Raw genomic sequence first — 22769 nt, 5'->3', positions numbered from 1 at the left:
CACAACGCGGAGCGGACTATCCGGATAGATACAGATTCTACGTGGGACAAGCTACGCGGTTTTCCGCTTACCGTTACCGCTCGTCTGTGTAAATTGGCCTTTAGTCGGAAAGTGAACTTTATTTTTCATGTACATTATTATTTTATCATGAATAATACCACCAAACTTATTATTATTTTAATATTTCGAAAAATGCTTACTGTATATACTTAATTCCACGAATTTCTTAATAAACCACGCCCACTGCTCTACGCTCGTAATTGTCAACAAAGCAATAATCTGTATTCCGATATCATGCTAAAAATAGCACTCTCTGGTGATACCAGCTATATGAAGAGTAAAATTCACTCTTGCTAGGCCTAGCTGGTTATACCAATATGAGGTAGGCCCACGTTTACGTCATTATTATCACGCGAACATAAATGGCTTTGAATGAGATTATAAATGAATTCTAAATTTAAAACAATTTGAACAGTTTTAAGACGTCGTTTATTTTTTTAATGATTTGAAAATAGGCAAAATAATCCGGCTTCTATCTAGGCCTACCCATGAATAACACGTCAACGTTTAAAGCCTTGTCTACAGTATCAAACTTTATGTGACAAAAAAATGTGATGTGCCCATATATGGACATGATGATGTCATATCACTACCATATTTAAGCATAAAACTATATTTAGGCACATCACACTTTTTTGTTGCCAAACTAGTTTGATAGTGTACACAGAGCTTTCGACATTTTATTGAATGAAGTCGCACTCGTACAGTTATGGTTATTGACATTTATTTATTATTAAAGAATTCATTAAATTATGTCGGTAATTTAAATCTCAAACGATTCTTAAATTAGGCGTGATTATTAAGCCGTGCTAACAATGCAATTGAATTCCATAACCACATATTACTGTGGTTTTTATCTTCTTTATACAAAGCATTTGATTGAGCTGTACATTTACATCAATAATACCTAATTCCCAAGCCCAAAGCAGTGTTAGTACAAAGCGATACCCGAAGCGATATTGAGAGATTTCATTGTTGTTGGCAGAGCCAGGTACGGTAACTTCTGACAGTCATTGAAATGCGTTTGAAGAACTTTTAATATTTTTTAAGGGGCGAGAGGGACTAACCAAGTATATACAAGACCTCTTATATGCTGGTCTGTCCATTAACGATTTCATGATCATCGGTATTATTTATTACGTCCTCCGTTAATAATTTTAATGAACCCTAGACTCAGACTCTATAATATACTCTTAGTTGAGCAGCCAAACTTTCTGTGTCGCTTATATACCCCCATACTTTAAACATTCTGATATTAATAGAGGCCTATACATTACAAAAGGATTACTCCATGCAATACAACTTGAATAACAGAGACTTCGATTATATGAGATATCATTTTACTATAATTATTAGTTGAATGTAGGACTCGCTCTTCAGTTGAAGAAGCCTACTTTTGAAATGTCAGTCCTAGTCAGTCGTAGTCCTACGGACGCCCACAACTGCAACCATCATTACTAAAACCTTTTCCAAGCTGATCTCTAATTTGACTAGCTCTCTCCCCTCCTCAACCTCTATCTACACATTGAGTGATACTCCAGGTGGAGTTTTTCAATTACACAATCAAGATCAACAAAATTACTAAACAAACATTTAAACAAATAAATAAATATGATAAATAAAAATGTATGCATAACTCATGTTCATCAGCCATGTTTTTTTTATATAATAATCCTTCGAAGATTTTGAAAATAAGATCTAAACTTAAGCCTGTTTTCCTGACGCGAATATTTTCCAGTGTCAATCTCTTTATCCAGCATTTATTATTCGTCCGACGACGTTCGCACACCCACGTGTGAAACGGCGTTTAGTCTAGAAGATGATTTTCAGCTTTCTCATAAAGAAGATAATGTATGCAAATTAAAATCATAAGAATTAACGTTTACACATGGGACTTCATTAACCACTCAAATCGAACTCACCAATTTCAATCAACCCGTTAGTAATCTAAAACCTTATGATCGACTGACTTACCGAATATTAAAGAAAACATGAAAAATGAAGATTTAAATCAGACTTTAAATAGGCCATTTTGCAGTTTTAATAAAGTTATTCACTTCTGTAAAATAAAAATTATAATGAAATGGTTTAAAAAAACATTGTTTTACAGACAATTTAAGTACTTTTTTAGGTAAATCATTTTTTTTTTCGATCCAGTTTTTTGTCAAATAACTATTACGTGACATTAAAATGTCATATTCAACAAACAATTAGAAAATTGTTTAGTGGGACAATATTATCGATTTTCAAATAATATTAGTACTGTAGTATCCATGTGAAAATGGTTACCTGCCAGTACATGTAATATCAATTCTAATCCATTCCTTCGGATGGCATTGAGCAGATGCGGACGCGTTTATATTTCGTTAGAAACACTATTCTTGGGATTGAGACGCAATCACTGTCAGAAAACGAACACCATACCCATCAACAAAAACACGGTGCACGTGTGCCAAATATGATTTAAATTTTACTAGGCCAATATAGGCTAGGCATAGGCCTAAAATAACAACTATTTGTGTTTAGTGTAGGTGATTATTGTATAATATTGATAAAACTGACCAGATGTAGAATTGTAGGCCCTGTAGTACTAGGCACGGCTAATATTATTAGTTTAGGCCTAGACCCATAGTATTAGTAAACTCTCTCAGTCAGTCTCTATCCTATCCAGCTATTATTATAGCCTATGTAAGTAGAGTAGAGTGTAATTAATAGACGGGTGTATAGGGCTTCCTCACACCCCTGATCACTGGCTTTAACTGGCCTCTAGGTAGATCATGTGAAAACCCTGGCACCCGGCCCCACTCACGGAGTGGGAATGGTCAAAAAATGTTTAATTTTAACAATATAGTTAAAAAAGTTAAATTTATTGGAAAATATGAAATTTAAGGTTTGACATTGCAGCGGCCCAAGATGCCAGAGAGTGATTTCCTCACTATTTTAGTCTTCCTTAATTTTAGAGTTTTTCTTTTTCAGGAGCTTGCGCAACAGGATGAGCTGGAGAAACTTGTTGGGACGCCCCGTATCGGTAGCCTACTGTTGTTACCTGTTACTAACAGTGAGAATGATATCTTGGGTGTGGCTGTGGTCGTCAACAAAACAAACGGTACTATGTTTACAAAAGACAATGAAAAGGTAACCATCACACCAATGATTATTCACCATTCAATCAATGTAATGTAATAACATAACAGTAAAGCTCTGTCTACACTATCAAACTAGTTTGACAAAAAAGTGTGATGATTTTTTTGTCACGTAAAGTTTTATAGTGTAGACAGAGCTTTAGTCATATCCAATGACTTATGTTTTTTGTGCCGCTTATTTGTAATTGAAAGATAACAAATGAACCAAATGAATTTTTTAATAGTTAATATTCTATCATAAACATTTTTTTAGTGCCTGTTAATTTGGGTATTATTTTGTCAACATCTTTTTCGTCATTTCCAAATGTATCACATTTTATAGTTTGCTATAAGACTGAATACTCATTTTAAATTCAATATCCTGAAGGAATCATATTACATATTTTACGAATGTCATGAGGATTTTTTCCCAAAGCATAAATAATACTATTAAAAGGTAATATAAAAATAAATGAAATACAGAGCTAGCTAATAGTGTATGAGCACCTTGAGATAAAAAAATGCAAATATTTGCATGCGTTCAAGAAAAAAAAATTTATAATAAAAATTTAGTTAAATTATTAGGCCTAATATGTTTGTACGTGTACTTATTCTTTCACTTTTTGATGTGCGACTGTCATGTCATTTATTTTGTTTGAACTTGGGTCAGATGATGTGGTGGTCACATAGTAAATGAATTTTGTTTGACCTTAGGTCAGATGATGTGGTGGTCACATGGTAAATATATTTTGTTTGACCTTAGGTCAGATGATGTGGTCAGATGGTAATGGTGTTTGTTTTACCTGAGGTCAGATGATGTGGTGGTCATATGGTAGTGGATTACCTTTGACCTATGTCAGATGATGTGGTGTTCACATAGTGATGGATTTTGTTTGACCTTAGGTCAGATGATGTGGTGGTCATATGGTAGTGGATTACCTTTGACCTATGTTAGATGATGTGTGGTGGTCACATGGTAATGGATTTTGTTTGACCTTAGGTCAGATGATGTGGTGGTCATATGGTAGTGGATTACCTTTGACCTATGTCAGATGATGTGGTGTTCACATAGTGATGGATTTTGTTTGAACTTGGGTTAGATGATGTGTGGTGGTCACATAGTAATGGATTTTGTTTGACCTTAGGTCAGATGATGTGGTGGTCATATGGTAGTGGATTACCTTTGACCTATGTTAGATGATGTGTGGTGGTCACATGGTAATGGATTTTGTTTGACCTTAGGTCAGATTATGTGTTGGTCACCTTAGGTCATCTACAGTACAACTTTTTCAACATCTTTCATCTTTTGTATCGAGAAGTAGCCAAAGTTCTCAATTTAAATAAAACATTTGTAATTACCGTGTACAATGCAGCAGCAGTTTTGTGTGGGTGTAAGTTATATTTTTTTTCCATTAAAAATGTAAACATGCGTAAAAAGCCATTGGTTCAAATGCCATTATCTCTTTAGGCAATTTCATAAAATGGATGTAGAGAGATTAACGACAGAGGCTGTTCCATTGACAATGGTATATGTTCAAATGAATTGCCATTCATAAATTATACACTTCTTTGAATATTAGTGTTTTAAGTTAAATTGTTTACAAATCCAACTGTCAAAAACTTGTAATGTGTATATACCATTTTTGTACTACTTTGGTAATAATAGTCTTCCTACACATGGTATTTTGTCAAATTGAATTTAGAAGGAAAATCGTCGTGGCTTAAGCCCTGTCTACACTATCAAACATTATTTGACAAAAAAATGTGATGTGCCATATATGGAAATATCATATTTGGGAATATCACTGCCATATTTAGGCACATCACACTTGTCAAACTAGTTTGATATTGTTTCAAATAGTATTTTTGATGAAAGATACTCCACATTTTAAACCAGTCTTCAATCCAGGATGTATATAGGCTGTATAGTATAATTTAACAACCATTTTTAATCCAATACACTACCCTGTACTAACATCACATAATCCAGTTGAATGCTTGTATTTTTAAGACCCTGAATTTCATAGCTATAACAAATATTTAGTAATCTTGAAAATATAAATATAACTTTTCAACCAGTAATAAAAGTCATCAGCTACTACAGTATAGTCGCATATGAGGTTCCATTGCATTTGCAGTCAAACAAGTCTATATTTTTAAGCTCTGCCTACACTATCACACTTTATGTGACAAAAAAATGTGATGTGCCCATATACGGACATATCACTGCCATATTTGTGCACATCACACTTTTTTTTGTCAAACTAGTTTGATAATGTAGATAGAGCTTTACTTCACCTTCAATTTGTTTAATTTTGTTCAAAGTTCTTATAAAAACAAAAGTGTATTGGGACTTTGTGAATAGCATTGATTATTATTCTGTAAAAAAATATTGATTAAATTCCATTTCATTGAATAACGGTGTTGACATTTTTCCCTTTGAGTTATTACATTTAATAATTGATTATGGTTCTAGATTTAGCGTCCCATGAGAGGGTAACCCAAGTGTCATCCTAACATTTTTTCTAGGTAAATAATGATGAGTTTACAATGACAGTTTATTTTTACACACTTAAAGTTCTCTTTTTAATTATAAAATACCTGAAATAATATCTTTGATTGAAATAGACAACCCATGAGAATTTTGAAATTAAAAAAATGAGATATTTTGAATGATTGTTGTCATCTAAATAGTATGTGTGCCAAATGATGATTAATTTTTTACATATTTTCGAATATTTTTCTTGTATTAAATTTTAAAATGAATGAAGTATAATAATATATAAGTATGTACTTTAAAAAATTGTAAATGAATTTTTGAATTAATATTAATAAAAAAACAGCATCTGTCTAACATTAATAAAATCTGTTTAAATTTCCTGTCTTTTCTGAGATAGTAATGTTTAGTACCTTGCATTGTATTTTATACTGTACTGTGCTTCTACAATCTTAATAATATATCGTTTCTAATTAATGATGCGGATGACAAACAAAGTTTTATAATTTGTGAGCTTAGATTGAGATCGGAAAGAGTGCATCTTTAAATATGTTTTATTCAGAGTGAGTAATGCAAAAATATACAAAATAACAAAACAAGAAGAATGGAGTAAAAGAATTAAACAAAAAAGATTAAATTGGTATGGACACATAATTAGATACCAGATGATAAGCCAATTAAACAAACAATGAAGGAAACTAAAAAGAAAGTAGATTTTGCCACCAGGAAGACCAAAAGAAAACTGGATAAAGCAAATAAAAAAAGATTTTAAAGGGAAAAAATGTAGACTTGAGCACAATAACAAACCAGCTGAAAACCGAAAAATATGAAAACAAATCATGGAAAGCGTAATGTCGGAATGACGGAAAACATTTCAAGAGAGAGAGTATTCAACCCTGCGGCTAACGTCTCTTGAATTGAAATAACAACGTGGAAGTAATCTACAGTAATTATAAATTATTTAATAATTATATTATTATTTATATACTATAATTACCCTGTAACTAGTTTCATTCTTTAATATTTATTATATAATTGATTCTAAATAAACTTAAATTACATAAATTCAGTACGTTATTGACTTAAATCCCATGGTATACACGATCAGAAGCGATCGCAATTATAGCATTAATTAGATGCGTCCCCATTGTGGAGTTGGTAGCTGGGTGTATCTTATAGCATTAATTAGATGCGTCCCCATTGTGGAGTTGGTAGCTGGGTGTATCTTATAGCATTAATTAGATGCGTCCCCATTGTGGAGTTGGTAGCTGGGTGTATCTTATAGCATTAATTAGATGCGTCCCCATTGTGGAGTTGGTAGCTGGGTGTATCTTATAGCATTAATTAGATGCGTCCCCATTGTGGAGTTGGTAGCTGGGTGTATCTTAGTTTGTTGAGTGCTTTGATTTTAATTTTTGTTGAATTTTCATTTTAATCTATTAATATTAATTAACTAATTTGTTGGAAACACTTATAGTTAATGTTACAATTAGAAAATGAAAATTCACTGAAAATCCTGAATAATTATTTCACTTCAATGGAGTAGGACTTGTGCTAAGGTAGTATTATCTTTTACTCAGAAGTAGAGAAATAAAACTATTGTCATTCATTTTTGCAGTTCTTGATTTTAACCAAAACCAATTATTCGCATCTGATTGTGAAACCCCAATTTATGAATTTGTTCTTGGTCATGCATATTGAGGAGGTAAAGCAATTTGTTTTGGTTGTTATTAAATGCCAAGTGCCTATAAATTCTAATTTCAAAGGTTTAACCTTAGCATCCAAATGCTAACTGTAAATGAGCAAAAAAAGGAAATTTTTGATGTTATGTGCCGTCACAAGGTGCGGCTTTGATTTCACTATGATAAAATGTCATTCTCACAAAATGTCATTCTAATAAAATGTCATTCTGATAAAATTTCATTCTCACAAATGCCATTCTGATAAAATGTCATTCTGATAAAAAAAATGTCACTCTCACAAAATGTCACTCTGATAAAAATGTAACTCTATTTCACTGACAAAATGTCACTCTCACAAACTGTCACTCTCACAAACTGTCACTCTCATAAAATGTCGTTCTGATAAAATGTCATTTTCACAAAATGTCACTCTATTTCACTGACAAAAAACTCTCACAAAATGTTACTCACAAAATGTGACTCTCACAAAATGTCACTCTGACATGGTATCACTGGTTAGACATTGAACATTGATGGATTATAACATAAATATAAAGCAAAGACCAGAATCGCGTTCTGAATATCAAGTTTTTAGAAGAATACTTTCCACTTTAAATAGTAGTAGTAGACCTAGAAATATTTTGGGGTTAATTTGGACGGTTTTACTGGAAGATTACTAATGACCATTATTCACTCAAGTGAAATTTAGCCACCACAACTTACTGTATGTGTTAAGAATTAGCAGTCCATGTCATAATCATCAATAATATACAATCATAAAATGTTTTATAATCTGTGTCTAGTGCAAAGGAGTTCTTCAACCTTTCCATACACACATTTAGTATTAGTAGTAGTATCAATGTAAAATGTTCTATTAAAGTTTAATTATCTTGATAAATTTGTAAATGATATATTATTGTCTGATTCTGTCTTTGAAAGTAAACTACTTTGCTCCGTTAGCCATTCTTTACCAATTACAACTGTCATCATCCGTAATTAATCTTACTTTATTTCATTCCAATTTCTAATTATGCTACTTAAAAATGTTTTCAAGACGCTCACGAATCCTTACCTGGATAATTTCAACCGAACATGTGACCTTTGACATTTAATAACATGTTTTCAGAACACGTACTTGCACGTAATGTATTTCCCTCGACGTGTTTAAACGCCTTTTTCTGTGTGTCTAAATTAGTAAAGCGAGCTGTGTAGAATATCTCAACTAATCGTGTATTCAAGTTAAAATCAGATTTTGTTTCTAGATTTCAATGGCTAGGTACGCTTTGACAAGATAACATTATTTATTATCCTATTTTGCGGTGATAATTATTGCTTTAATGGCTTTTCTAAACCTTTCATTTATTTGAATATCGTAAACCTTTGCATTTTGCTGGCTTTGTGCCAAATTTAACTTATTATGTTGGATAAAAAAAAGTTTCTTTTGAATATTTTTATTAGTGGTTCTGTAGATGATTAACGCACTTAAGTCCATGCTCCTAGGTTGAAGTCACACATATCGTACCAGAATAATGATAGACTACGTTGTAAACTATTCTGCCATTTCCTCTATAGCTCTGTCTACACTATCAAACTTTAAATGTGATGTGCCCATATGGACATTATGATGTCATATCACTATCATATTTAGGCATATCACTACCATATTTGGACACATCACACTTTTTTTTGTCAAACTAGTTTGATAGTGTAGACAGAGCTTAAGTCTCTTAAGAAGTTAATTAGTATTTATGGATGGTTAGAGTATTAAAAAAGTTAAAAATCATGTTTAATTTTAAATATTTTAATTGATGGTTAATTAATGCATCAATTTACAGACTATTGGTATATCTACTAAACATTAAAGTACTTACTTCACAGCTATTGGTTACCTACTTAACATTAAAGTACTTACTTCACAACTATTGGTTACCTACTTAACATTAAAGTACTTACTTCACAGCTATTGGTTACCTACTTAACATTTTGCGGAATTGGAATCACAAATGCACAAGTTTTTGACAATTACCGGAAGGAATTTGACCGCAATCGTGTAAGATGCAATCTTCATTTTTTTTTTCTACGATAAAAAATAAATACATCTTCAATAAAGTTATTTTTTTAAATACAATTTTTTTTAAACAACACCAAGCATTTTTGGTATTTTAAAATGTAGCAAATTCAAGTCTTTAATTCTTTATTATATTCTGTGTAGAAACTGTTGGAGGTGACCCATGACCTGTTTGAGGAGCAGACGTCTTTGGATAATGTTGTACAGAAGATTATGCAGAGGGCGCAATCCTTATTAAAATGTGAACGATGTTCGGTATTGCTAGTCAACGAGCAAGGACCTGACGTAAGTATTATTATTATTGTTTTGAGGATTAAACAATTCTTTTGACAGAACAAGTAAAAAACGAAAATAAAATATTGATTAAAACTTATGGAAAGTAAAATACAACTTGTTGATACATATTTATAAACCAAATTAAAACTGTATTGGAAACATACTTCATTTTTTAAAGATATATTTTCCCCCTGAAAAAATAATTTGTTAACAAGTATGGTACGATGGAAATAAAAAATCGTTCAACTCCTGAAAACATTCTCCCATTCAATTCATAAACATTCATAAATTGCATAAAGTAGAAATATCTTGTGTAAAAGAAAACGTTTGTTGCAAGTTTTGAAATTTGGTGAAAATTATGTGGTGGGATTTTATCAAAACAAAGATAATTCTAATATTGTTGAATATTGAATTGGCTTACAATGTATCGTACGGTACAACATACCGTTATTGTAGATATATAGCGAAAGTAGAAATAACAGAAAACGTTTGTTGCAATTTTGAATCATCTGTTTTTCTATTTATGTCCAATAAATTAATAATCTAGAACAAAGTGGTGACAAGCATTCTTGTTTTTATTATTCAATAATACTTTATTGTACCAGATTCCTGGCCATTAATTTCTATTAAATATTGATTCAATAAAAATATTAATCAAATATATACCACATTTTTTTTATTACAAAGTTTAATTGAACTATCCAATAATTTAGAACACATAAAAAAACTAAAGCTTTAAAGAATGTATTTAGTTTTATGGTATTTTATGCTATTTCAGTCTATTAAAGCACAAACTGTTGACTAAAAGTAATCTCGTAGAAATTTCTAGAACATTTATTTTCAAAAAACCTTTTACTGTTTAATGATAAAATTATTATGGCAGCCGAAAACAGTTAAAATGCCGATTGTAAAAATGTAGAAATACGATCTTGTAAGCGAAGGTATTGTAACAAAATATAAATGGAAGTAATAATCATAACCTAAAAATAAACATCAAATTAAACTAATAAGAAATGAAATTTCTTTTTATGACCTGTGGGCAATGATTTCAGCAAACAACTTATCTAACATAGCTTGTAAGTGCGCTGCTACCATCATCAATGCAATTACTGTAATGAACGCAAAGCATCACAAAACACCATCAACCTTAAGTTCTAAAAACACCGTTCTCATCAAAATAATGAAAATGCCACTCAGGATATTAAACCCAGATTACATTTACGAGATGTGCATCTTACAACAGGTATAAAGTCCGCTCTTTTTGTATAATTATTGTTTTTAATGCTTTTGTTTTATCCTTTGACTGCTATTTTTACGGCGAGTAAACTAAAAACAAACTGGTATTTAAATGGTAAAGGTTAATGTGTCATCATGTCTATCTTATAGTACAACTGGTATTTATGGCTAATTTTTAAATTAAAACAGATTGTGATTGTTTTTGCACTTTGCAGACATATATTATTATACAATACATTAATAATAGTAATGTTAATTGACCTATTGTACATCATTCATCAGTACCACTCAATGCTATGAAATTTTCAAACACATTTCACATTGAATTTGTGCTGTGCTAGCACTAATACCAGTACGTATACGAGTACGTATGAACGTTCATTTTTAATGATACAAATTATTTGTGTTTTTTTTAACAAAGTTTACAGCACAAATTCAACATCTCTTTTGTCCATCATCTGTTTCACGTTGAATTTGTGCAGTGCTAACACTAATACCAGTATGTATACCAGTACGTATGAACTTTCATTTTTAATGATACAAATTATTTGTGTTTTTTTTAACAAAGTTTACAGCACAAATTCAACATCTCTTTTGTCTGTCATCTGTTTCAAGTTGAATTTGTGCTGTGCTAACACTAATACCAGTACGTATAAACTTTCATTCAAATGATACAAATTACTAATTTATAATATGTATAATAATTAATTTATAATAATATAAACAATTCCTTCCTCTTATTCAGTCACCTTTCATTTCTATTCACATTTTGTCTCTGAAAACTAAGAAACCCAACAAGTTCTTCCATAAACATAATACAGTAATGATATTAAAAATAATAAAAACATTAAAATCAAATTTTAAAAAGAAATTTATTTTTTTGCTGTTTTATTTAAACTTATCAAGAAATGTGTAAAATCAGTTTTCTAGTTTTAAAAAGTAAGATTAATTTATTTGTTTATTTTTTGTTTAAATATTTATCTGTAGAATTTGTTTTATAGTACAAAACCATTTTTCATTTCTCCATGAAGTTGATAAATTAGGTTAGTTACTTAAGAAGAAATAAATACATCTAGATCAGGTTGAACAAATACAATTATCCAGTAGTAATAACATTGTATAGAAAGGCATAAACCACCGGGAAAGAACTACAAAATAACAGATAGAGGTATAGAGAGTCTAGTGTGTTAGTATAGCAGTAGGCCTAACACTAAGAAAACAAATTTATGCATAAATCACTTCACTTATAACAAATGATTTATTCATAAGAAACAAACCAAGATGCGTCCCAGCTTTGTTTATATAAACCTAATGAGTATGATGATATTAGGTTTTCCAAGAAGTAAACGAAATATTAGTACTGACTAGTTTAATTACGCTATAAATAACAAATTAAAAATTGCACTAAATGTCCGGTCACACCAGATACAATGATGCAAAAACATGCAAACCGATACAAAAACTAAAATTGATATTAATTAATAATAATAATAAGGTTCAATTTATAAAGCGCAAAATGCAGGGTGCGATGAACAATCAACAGAAAATGTTAGAAGCACAAAAATTAATTAATTAATGTTGAAAGTGCAAATTAAAAAGGTTAGTTGGTCGTACCAGCTATGCCAATGATACAATTGTAGAATGATAATATGCGTCATACCATGTCAGATGGTAGGGCATGTCAAGCACAAGATCCAAGTGTAGCTGTAGCTTGGTGGTTAATGTGCTTGCCTTCCAAGGTCCGGGTTCAATCCTTGCCTAGTATCAGCTACAACTCGATTCTTTTTAATGTACTTCCTATAGCCTCAAATGAGACTTTGTATTGGGCTCTGTCTAAACTATCAAACTTTATGTGACAAAAAGTGTGATGTGCCCAATAAGGTAGTGATATACCCAAATATGGTAATGATATACCCAAATATGGTAATGATATGACATCATCATGTCCATATATGGGCACATCACATTTTTTTGTGACATATTGTTTGATAGTGTAGACAAAGCTTTATATATATTTTTTTGGTTTCTTTTGAAAGCATGATAAAATTAACAAATAGTTTATCCTTCCCATAATTGATGTCTTTCTCATTTAGGATGCATGACATTTAAAAAAATGTTTGAGCCTTGATTAAAGAAACTATTGTCACTTAGATCTAAAGTTCTGTCTACACTATCCAACTTTATGAGACAAAAACATTTGATGTGCCCATATATGGACATGATGATGTCATATCACTACCAAATTTGGGCATATCACTACCATATTTGAGCACACTTTTTTTTGTCAAACTAAGTGAATAGCATACTGTACCTGTTGATTTGGCCTTATTTCTGAATACTGCTATGACTTATGCCGTTAGCATTCATGAATGGAAAGCTGGTTGATGATGATGATGATGCAAATTAGGACAAAAGCTCATAACCAAGATCTCATCTAGTTAACTAGCACTATGCATTGTCATTACATGCATTGCCTGTCACATTTTATATTCTATATCTTACATCTTGAACACGGCATTGTATATCAGTTTTCAGTTTAATGCATAGTACTGTAATTTCTGTAATGTGTTAAGTCTGGGCAATGTGGAAAAGTATTTATTTTCAGATTTTGTTTGCCCTGTACCAATTGAGGTATTGAGGTAAAAGTGCAAACAAATAATAATGATTTTTGTGTTCATATGCTACTAGCTGATAATAATATAATATATATCCTGGATTTATATAGCACCTATTGTTGTGAAACCTCTAAGCGCTGAACATTATTACCCAAGTCATCAAACACGTATGGAAACATACTCCCATAATGCAGCTAGTAATCAGCGCAAAGTTGTGTCTTGATCTAACTGGGTACCCATTTATACACCTGGGTGGAGAGAGGCAAACGTAAGTAAAGTATCTTGCCTAAGGATACAAGCAATGCGGCGAGAGTGATTCGAGCATGAACAGGTCATTTTTATTTTGCTTTGTGATCTTTCTGTTGTTTAATCAGAAAGTGACTACTATAAAGCTCTGTCTACACTATCAAACTTTATGTGACAGCAAAATGTGATGTGCATATATATGGACATGATGATGTCACGATACGATACGATAAAACTTTATTGTCACAACGGCAAAAATATACAGTTATGAGATATGGGTCCTTAGGTACACTCGACTTATTTTGGCACATCGCACTTTTTTCATCAAACAAGTTTGATAGTGTAGCCAAAGCTTAAGTAAACCTTGGGAATGCTCTTATAAAACCATAGTTTAGATATTTTTTGTTGAAATGTCTGTTAAAATCAACTAGACACAAATCATCTTAGAGTAAGAAAGAGAAAGCTAATTATTATGGAAATATAAAGGATAGTGATAAAGATTTGTAGTTGTTTTAGCAGCTTAGAATGAGCCATTAACGCAATATACCTTCAGACCTCTGTCTCCTCATCTACAAATTAAACCAGATAAAAATGCGCAAAACAAGATTAATTACAGTTGCAAATAATTACCATTCGTTTGTAATTAATGCTAATTTTTTTCTGTTTGACGTCATGGTATTACAATTGTAGGCTATTTTTAAAAAAAAATCACAGAAGTATTTTTGTATTAATGGCCATAATTTGCATATAATTTGTAGTTTTCTAAGCTCAAAATTTGTTCACACCATGACGGAGCAGAGTTTATATTCCAGGTACTAGCTATCAACGTCAACAAGATTCTTTCTCATGACAATGTGACAACATAAAGCTCTGTCTACACTATCAAACTTTATGTGACAAAAAAAATGTGATGTGCCCATATATGGACATGATGGGCATATCAATAACATATTTGGACACTTCCAGTACTTCTGAACAAACTAATACATTTTACTCTCTAAGTTAATATGTTGACAAATACATTTTTGATAGTAATGAAGTATTCGTTGATATCCAATCCAATTAAAAACTGTCTGTGTACACTGCATAGAAATTTAATAATTTTCATCAAAAATTAAGATTCAGATTGAATGTATTTTTGCATAATTTATTTTATACCATTATTTGATTTTGAGTTGATTCAGTAAATAATGTTTGTTTTTTTTCTTGTGTACCTCAATGTGAGCCATGAAGTATGGTTAGTGGCAGATAAATGTGAGGGAATAACCTGACTTGTGTTAATGCACACAAGTGTAGATGATGCATACAAATGTCTTCTTCACTAGGTGTCTCTTCCTATAGTTGTAGGATGTCTGCATATCAGACAAACAAATTTTGAGTCAAAATGATGTTCTATGGTGGGCTTTTATTCGAGGGAGGCGTTTATTCAAAGCGGGGCGTTTATTCGAATAAATACGGTAAACTCTTTACTGCATTTACTCTATTCTCTATACTTTATACTTTATTTATCTTTCAAATCATTCTTCACACAGAATAATATTTGATTTGATACCTGTATACTTTTTTTTTTATCATCAACTGACATGTTTTATATTTTACTTGAATTTGTTATGATTACCTAATTTTATTGAAGGAAGAAATAAATGTTTAGTTGAAAAAAAAAAAAAAAAAAAAATAATATTATTGCTTAATTTAGATGGTCTTTATTGAAATGATTGATGATGTCATAATTGAAATGTGAAGTGCTAAACATGTGAAAATAGTACATACATTTACATTAATGTTAATAGTCAACTGCTAGTTGCATAGTGACTGCAAAGGTTGAACCGACAGAAATTGAGTGCTTTGTGTGCAATATGTAATGTACTATTTAGACAGTAATGAAAATTGACATTGTTTTTTACCTTGATGGCTTCTATTATAAAAGAGCACTTATTTATATTAAATAATTAAATATCAGCATACATCAGGTTTTATTTTATGGCCACCTCTCTTAAGCTCTGTTTACACTATCAAACTAGTTTGACAAAAAATGTGTGGCGTGCACAAATATGGTAGTGATATGCTTAAATATGGTAGTGATATGCTTAAATATGGTAGTGATATGCTTAAATATGGTAGTGATATGACATCATCATATCCATGGGCACATCACATTTTTTTTGTCTCACAAAGTTTAATAGTGTAGACAGAGCTTTAGATCTAAGTTTAACTTGCTAATTCCGCCTGATAATTTTATTTTATTCTATTTTATTTATTTCAACAGCGATCTTACAAAATTATACGATGGCATATACATATAATAAAAATATCTAAAGCATAAACATTTAAAAATTATTTTAAAAAGTACAAATTGTTTTTAACAAAACCATTCACTGACTATTATGATATCACCAATTATAGGCCACCGTATACATATAATATTAATAAAAATATCTAAAACAAAAACATGCATATATATTTTTAAAATTGTTTTTGCAATATCAATAGTTTTTAACAAAACCATTCACTGACTATTCATTTCACATGCTTGCTAGTTTGTCTTCGTTTCTCTCTTACCATCGCAGTTAAATCATTTCAGCGTTCAGACTGCATTAATACAAGCAATAAAATTTGAACTAATGCATTGTATAGTAATTTAGGAAAAGCAATAATATGTTTTCTTATGAGACGATCCACTTTTTAAGTAAAGAAAGGAAATCCTGATAAATCTCAATCAATATTGTAGAAGCTGAGAACTAGAAGTAAAAGTAAAACATCTTAAGAAGAGTAGATATTAAGAACATAGTAATGCATGAATGCCATGCTGATCATGTGCCATTATCTATACTTAATTATTTCTTACTGTTCATTCTGTGAATCAGATCATAACACTGTGTTTTAATTATTAATGAATAATTTGTGTTTATGAAACTATAATTATAATAAAATATTTATATACCAAAGTTGTCAATTTGAAAGGAAAGCGACAAATTGTAAACTTAATAATGTCTATACAGAACTTGTTTATTTAAATTCCTCAGTCTATTTCGTGCCTAGCATACCTGGATAAACCGATAATAGCCCTTTCTCCTCGAAGAGTGAGATAAAACTCGAAAGAACACCCCTCTCCACAAATGGTATAGTCTTCAATTTGTACTTTTTTTTTTATTTTATCCACATCCAACAATGGAAAACCCACCTCTTACACAGAATGGAATTTGGGTATCACTACCATATTTGGGCATACCACTACCATATTTGGGCATATCACTACCATATTTGGGCATATCACTACCATATTTGGGCATATCACTACCATATTTGGGCATATCACTACCATATTTGGGCATATCACTACCATATTTGGGCACATCATTTTTTTGTCAAACTAGTTTGATAGTGTAGACAGAGCTTTAGGAAAAACTAATTATGAATACAAAACATTTATAAATACAAATGGTATATTACCTACACTATTATTATACCTATAACTAACTGTATACCCACATACAATATTCTAGACCTATTACTTATGCTAACATATCACCTAATGATTACATACAAGGCTACATACTAATGTTTAGCAAAATGAAGCTGTGAAACGCTTGTTAAAAGGTTACACTTTATAAAATGCATTCAATTATTCCTGTAAAATCTTACTAATATATGCTCTATAGCAAAGAACATTATTACATATCTAGAGTGTGGCTTATATTGATTTTGCAAATAGTTTTCACACAATTTTATCAAATTCAATTAAAACTGTGCAGTTTTATGTGAGACCACAATCCTAGGCTTTTCATGGTTTAATCATTACTTATTAACATGTATTGAAATGATCAGGTTGTAAATACAGGGGGTTGATGTCAGGCTTAGGCAGCCCAGAGAAGGTTTTAAGCCTACATGTCTGATACTTTTGGGTGATATACCATGTGTTGAATTCCAGGTGTTGAATTCCAGGTGTTTAATTCCAGGTGTTCAATTCCAGGTGTTTAATTCCAGGTGTTTAATTCCAGGTGTTTAATTCCAGGTGTTTAATTCCAGGTGTTAAAAATACCAATTTCTAAACGTGTTCTAAAAGAGTTACCTGTTATAATCCACCATTTTTTCTTCTTTGCAGAAAGTTACATTTTCTAAAGTATTTGATATGACAAATTCTTTATGCAATGGTCACTCAAACCCAATATGCCACACTGGAGATGCCAAACTGACCAATGGGATTGTAGAACATGTAGCGATGACCGGTGAGAACGTGAACGTTATTGACGCAGAAACGGATACGCGGTTTAACATAGACCATTCGTCTGGATTTCGTACCAAGTCTATCCTCTGTCTGCCAATCAGGGACAATAATACAAAAATTATTGGTAAGAAGAATCATTACTATACTATATAATAAAAGAGAGCGTTTGGATGTTTGTTCTTTTTGTACACATATACAAATATCGAAATGACTGGAATTGTACTAGGAACAAGGGAAAACTTTAAAAAAATAAATCATTTTTGTTATTTTCGTGCCTAGCTTACATGGATAAACCAACAATAGCCCTTTCTCCTTGAAGAGCAAGATATAACTCGAAAAGTAGACATTTTCTTTGAACACCCCTCTCCACAAATGGTATAGTCCATGAACTATGCCTTCAGGTAGGAGCCTCCCAACAAACCACCCATCATTTCATTTTCAGACATAAAAGAGAGTAAACATGAACAAAAAAACAAATGAGCGTAACCACATTGGATGCTGGTACCTTTCCTAGTAATTTATAAATAAATGTATTCAATTAACAGGAATGTTGTCTAATTCAAATTCTGTAATTCTTATTATAAAGTACAGACTCTTTGTGTAATTCAGGTGTAATCAGTGCATTGACAATTAAGATAAGATAGTCAGTAGTAAACAATCCATTTGATCGCTGCAGCCACACTTTTTTTTCTTACTGATTGTATTATTTTGCACATTATTGCTCAGTTAAAGTCTAATTAACTAATGATTCACCCACCTGCCCGCGTCGTCCAATCACCTGATAAGATTCAATTAAGTAGTTATTTTAATCAATTATTTTCATCATCTGTTTTGGTTTATTTAGTAAATTAAATAGATGAGTTTCAGTGTGATTCTTTGACGTCATTGCAGGTCACACATTCATTTTAGTATTTTTGAGTTATTTTGTAAAGCTCTGTCTACACTATCAAACTTTATGCGACAAAAAAATGTGATGTGCCCATATATGGACATGATGATGTCATACCACTACCATATTTGGGCATATCAATATCATATATGGGCACATCACACCTTTTTTGTCAAACTAGTTTGATAGTGTAGATAGAGCTTTAGATTTAGTGAGATCTCCATTAAGGACAGTCATTTTTATATCAATTCCCACGATTGCTAACAGTAACACATGACAAAATTATGTATACATTAAATTTAATCTTATAAAGAGATGAGGACACTGTTGCCTCAAACTTCACTCTTTAAACCCACAATCCTAAGTGTGATCTACTTTTCTATCACAAAATTGTTCAAACAAACTGAAAACATTTAAAGTTTAAAAGATTCAAATCTGTAGGTTTCAGGAAAGTTTTTCACACATAAAATATAAACGGTATGAAAGAAAAATATCTATATAATATGAATAAATTGTTTTAAACTTTCTAGAACAACTTTTTCTCATTAATTTAAGTATATAAACATAATAATACCACATTTATATAGCACCCTTTTCATGCTCAAAGGCACTTTACAAGCATTATTACCCCGGACATTTTTTGGATCAAACATATATGGAAACATACTCCCATAATGCAGCTAGTAATTAGTGCAAAGTTGTGTCTTGATCTAACCAGGTACGTATTTATACACCTGGGTGGAGAGAGACAATCGTAAGTAAAGTATCTTGCCTACGGATACAAGCAATGCGACGAGAGTTGGATTTGAACCACTACCTCGCGATTGGTAATCCATCGTCCAACACACTGCGTCACACGGCCTTACACATGCAAATCTGCCTAATATAAACACTGGGTTCTATTTCCTTCGTGTGTTCATCATGTACACATTTTATAGTACCTGTATAATTAAAGTTGATAATATAACAAATTGTACTAGTGTGTCATAACAAAATTTATATTTGATATGGAATATAATACTTGCAATAAATTATACAGTGATCATAAAGATAAAGTTGTATACATATAAAGTAGGTTAGATTGTGTACAGTTACAAAGTAGTGTAGCTCGTAGCAAACAATGTATCAATTCTGTCTCTGTCGTACAATGCATTATATTATCTGCGTGGTATTTTTAAATTGACTGTAATATCATTACCATTCATTATATACTTAATAGCAGAAATAAAACAATACAAAGTATTAGCTAAAAAAGACTTTTTGATGATTGTTGAAGCATTGTATGACCCACTTGATGAGTGATGCTTTGGAAAAAATTATAAAATAAACTGAACAAATCTCTGCCCACACAATACACAGCTGTATCCATTTATTTTTACATTTTCTGTCAATCTCGGAGTTCTGACACCTAAAATGTCCTTTTTGTCATACATTTTTCTTAATCTTTTCCCAATCCTTCCAGATTCACATTTTCCTATATGAATAAAGGTAAAATTAAATTATTTAAAAATATGTCGTATACAATATATGTTGGCATAATCATAATAATAAAATCTTTATTTTAAAACAGAGGCTCGTTCACAACAAAATGTGTTCTTCCACAAGGCATAAAGTGTGTTTACATGTGTGTATTATTATCTCTCATTATTGAGTGTACTTGTGATTGTAACCAAGTAGTAATTACAATAATAAGCCGTTCAACTAGTTTATTCAATCTATTTTGCCATTTGCCAATCGATGTAGTACATGACAGTGGTGTTAAATTTAAGATGAGGAAGCAAGCACTATACTTAGATACCTCAATCATGCTTTTAAGTATCTCTTCTTGGTTTTTGGTTATAATAATAGTTTTTTGTCAAGTTGGATAACTATTTTGTGACATTAAAATGGCATATTAAAAAAAAAATGTAAAAAATTAATTTTTAGGAGGTCAATATATCTTTAAGGAAAGATTCTATTAAAACGTTTCACAAAAAATAGTATTTGATGTAGTCACAGGTACGTTTTGGTTCGACCCTCTGTTACTGTTATATAATTGGATCAACGGTGATAAAGTCATTCCAATAATATAAATACAAGCAGAAAATCTGCATTACAAAAACTAAAATGCAGTTTAACTGAATGAATTGCATTTCGTTTTTGCATACAATCTACGGTCGGCTTTTAAACGTTTTTAATACGCTAATTGATGTGTAGACGAAAATGCATAATGACAACTCATCAACAATCCAAAGGCTGTAACGTGATACTTAGCGTCGCTTGCTATCTTTTGTTTAAATCACTTCTAGACATTTCATATCGGCACATATCTACAGTATTTTGTTTCTAGATTTTATAATAAGAAGGTTTAATTCTTTTAATAACTTTTATAAGGTAAATTGTCAAAATGTGTTTGTTACTATGTTTAAAATGTATGAAATCGTTGACATTAATTTTATTTCATTTTGTTAAACAAATCAATGTCAATACTCTTAATAATAATGCATGAATATTTTTAGCATTTTAAATTTGTATTACTGTATTAACTTTGTATATCCTTAACTCAATCAGTATATCAATCATCATTTTAACCATTGCTGATAATGATACTGTTTTATTACCCAGGTCAGTAATATAGCCACAAGAAATAAAGTGGTTCGGTTTTTCGCAAGAAAAGTTAACAACCTCTGTTCAAGCCACTGGGTTGTCAAAGAAATAGGCACCTCTGTGGAAATTTTTTCAGGTTGAAACCTTACCAACCGTACTTGTGGCTACGGCACTGGTTATACAATATAAAAGTATTAGTAATGAAATTTTGTAATACCTATAAAACTGTTTCCAAAATATTCTTGATGCAAATTTCGTAATAGTTATTCTGGTACAAGCTGCTTGTCAAGTTGTATCACCATTACTGTAAATATAAAAGCATTATCAACTTGATGTATTCTGTGCTAAATGTATGTTAATCCCTTTTCACACATTTCAACACAATTGTAAATTAAACTTGAATTGCAAATGATTCAATGCTTGCTTGTTTGTTTCGTCTCTTTCTAGGTGTTGCTCAGATTCTGAATAGAACTGATGGCTTTCCATTTGACGAGCACGATGAACGCTTATTTGAGGTATGATGGGAACAAAAAAAAGAATGGTTTAGTCATACTCATAGTATCTTTATTTGTCCATTTAAAAATTAACAAAAATTTGTTTTGAAAAACTGGTATATCATAATAAAACAGTAAAAATTAAAGTTAATAGTTTTTTTATATAGATGATATGATGTTTCAAATTTACATAAATTTAGTATTATGTACAGTAGGTAATTATCTCATATGATTTTAGACTAACTGTATTTTGTTACTGAATAATAAAATATATTTACCCCATTTGTATATACTAAAGCTCTGTCTATACTATCAACTTTATGCGACAACAAAATGTGATGTGCCCATATATGGAAACGATGATGTCATATCACTACCATATTTGGGCACATCAAACTAGTTTTTTGATAATGTAGACAGAGCTTTAGAATTCCTAATTTTTTTCTCTAGGCATTCACGTTATTCTGTGGTCTTGGAATCAACAACACGTTGATGTTCAATGAAGTTTCCAAAGCTATGGCGACGCAGAAAGTAGCACTGGAAGTTCTTTCTTATCACGCCTCGGCATCACAACAAGAAGTTGAGGTACTGAAGGTAAGTTGAAAAAGTTTAAAGCTCGTGTCTAATTAGGTGTGTGTCAAAGTTCATCATTTGAAAAAAAACTCTCCAAAAACAACTACTAGTGTTGTTCTTCAAAAGTATTGTGTGTCTTGTATTGTATTCATAGTCTGTTAATTTTGGTGGTGACAACCCTTGCTTGTGCCCAAGTTTAC

The 22769-nt window shown here is 31.1% G+C and overlaps 1 protein-coding gene across 3 annotated transcripts in view; it reads left to right on the top strand.

Annotated features, from left to right (window-relative positions):
• The window catches only part of LOC144850632 (dual 3',5'-cyclic-AMP and -GMP phosphodiesterase 11A-like), a 50970-nt gene that overhangs the window by 9474 nt on the left and 18727 nt on the right, over nt 1–22769 (top strand). For all 3 annotated transcript variants that reach the window (XM_078707986.1, XM_078707978.1, XM_078707971.1), the window contains 6 exons: nt 3037–3195; nt 9322–9411; nt 9574–9714; nt 17905–18151; nt 21950–22017; nt 22447–22590. In XM_078707986.1, the coding sequence (XP_078564112.1) occupies nt 3037–3195; nt 9322–9411; nt 9574–9714; nt 17905–18151; nt 21950–22017; nt 22447–22590 (849 nt within the window). The remainder of the gene's footprint in view (nt 1–3036; nt 3196–9321; nt 9412–9573; nt 9715–17904; nt 18152–21949; nt 22018–22446; nt 22591–22769) is intronic.

This window comes from Antedon bifida, chromosome 1 (assembly GCF_963402885.1).
Source record: "Antedon bifida chromosome 1, ecAntBifi1.1, whole genome shotgun sequence".
Taxonomy (NCBI): domain Eukaryota; kingdom Metazoa; phylum Echinodermata; class Crinoidea; order Comatulida; family Antedonidae; genus Antedon; species Antedon bifida.
This window is presented reverse-complemented; position numbering and strand designations above follow the sequence as displayed.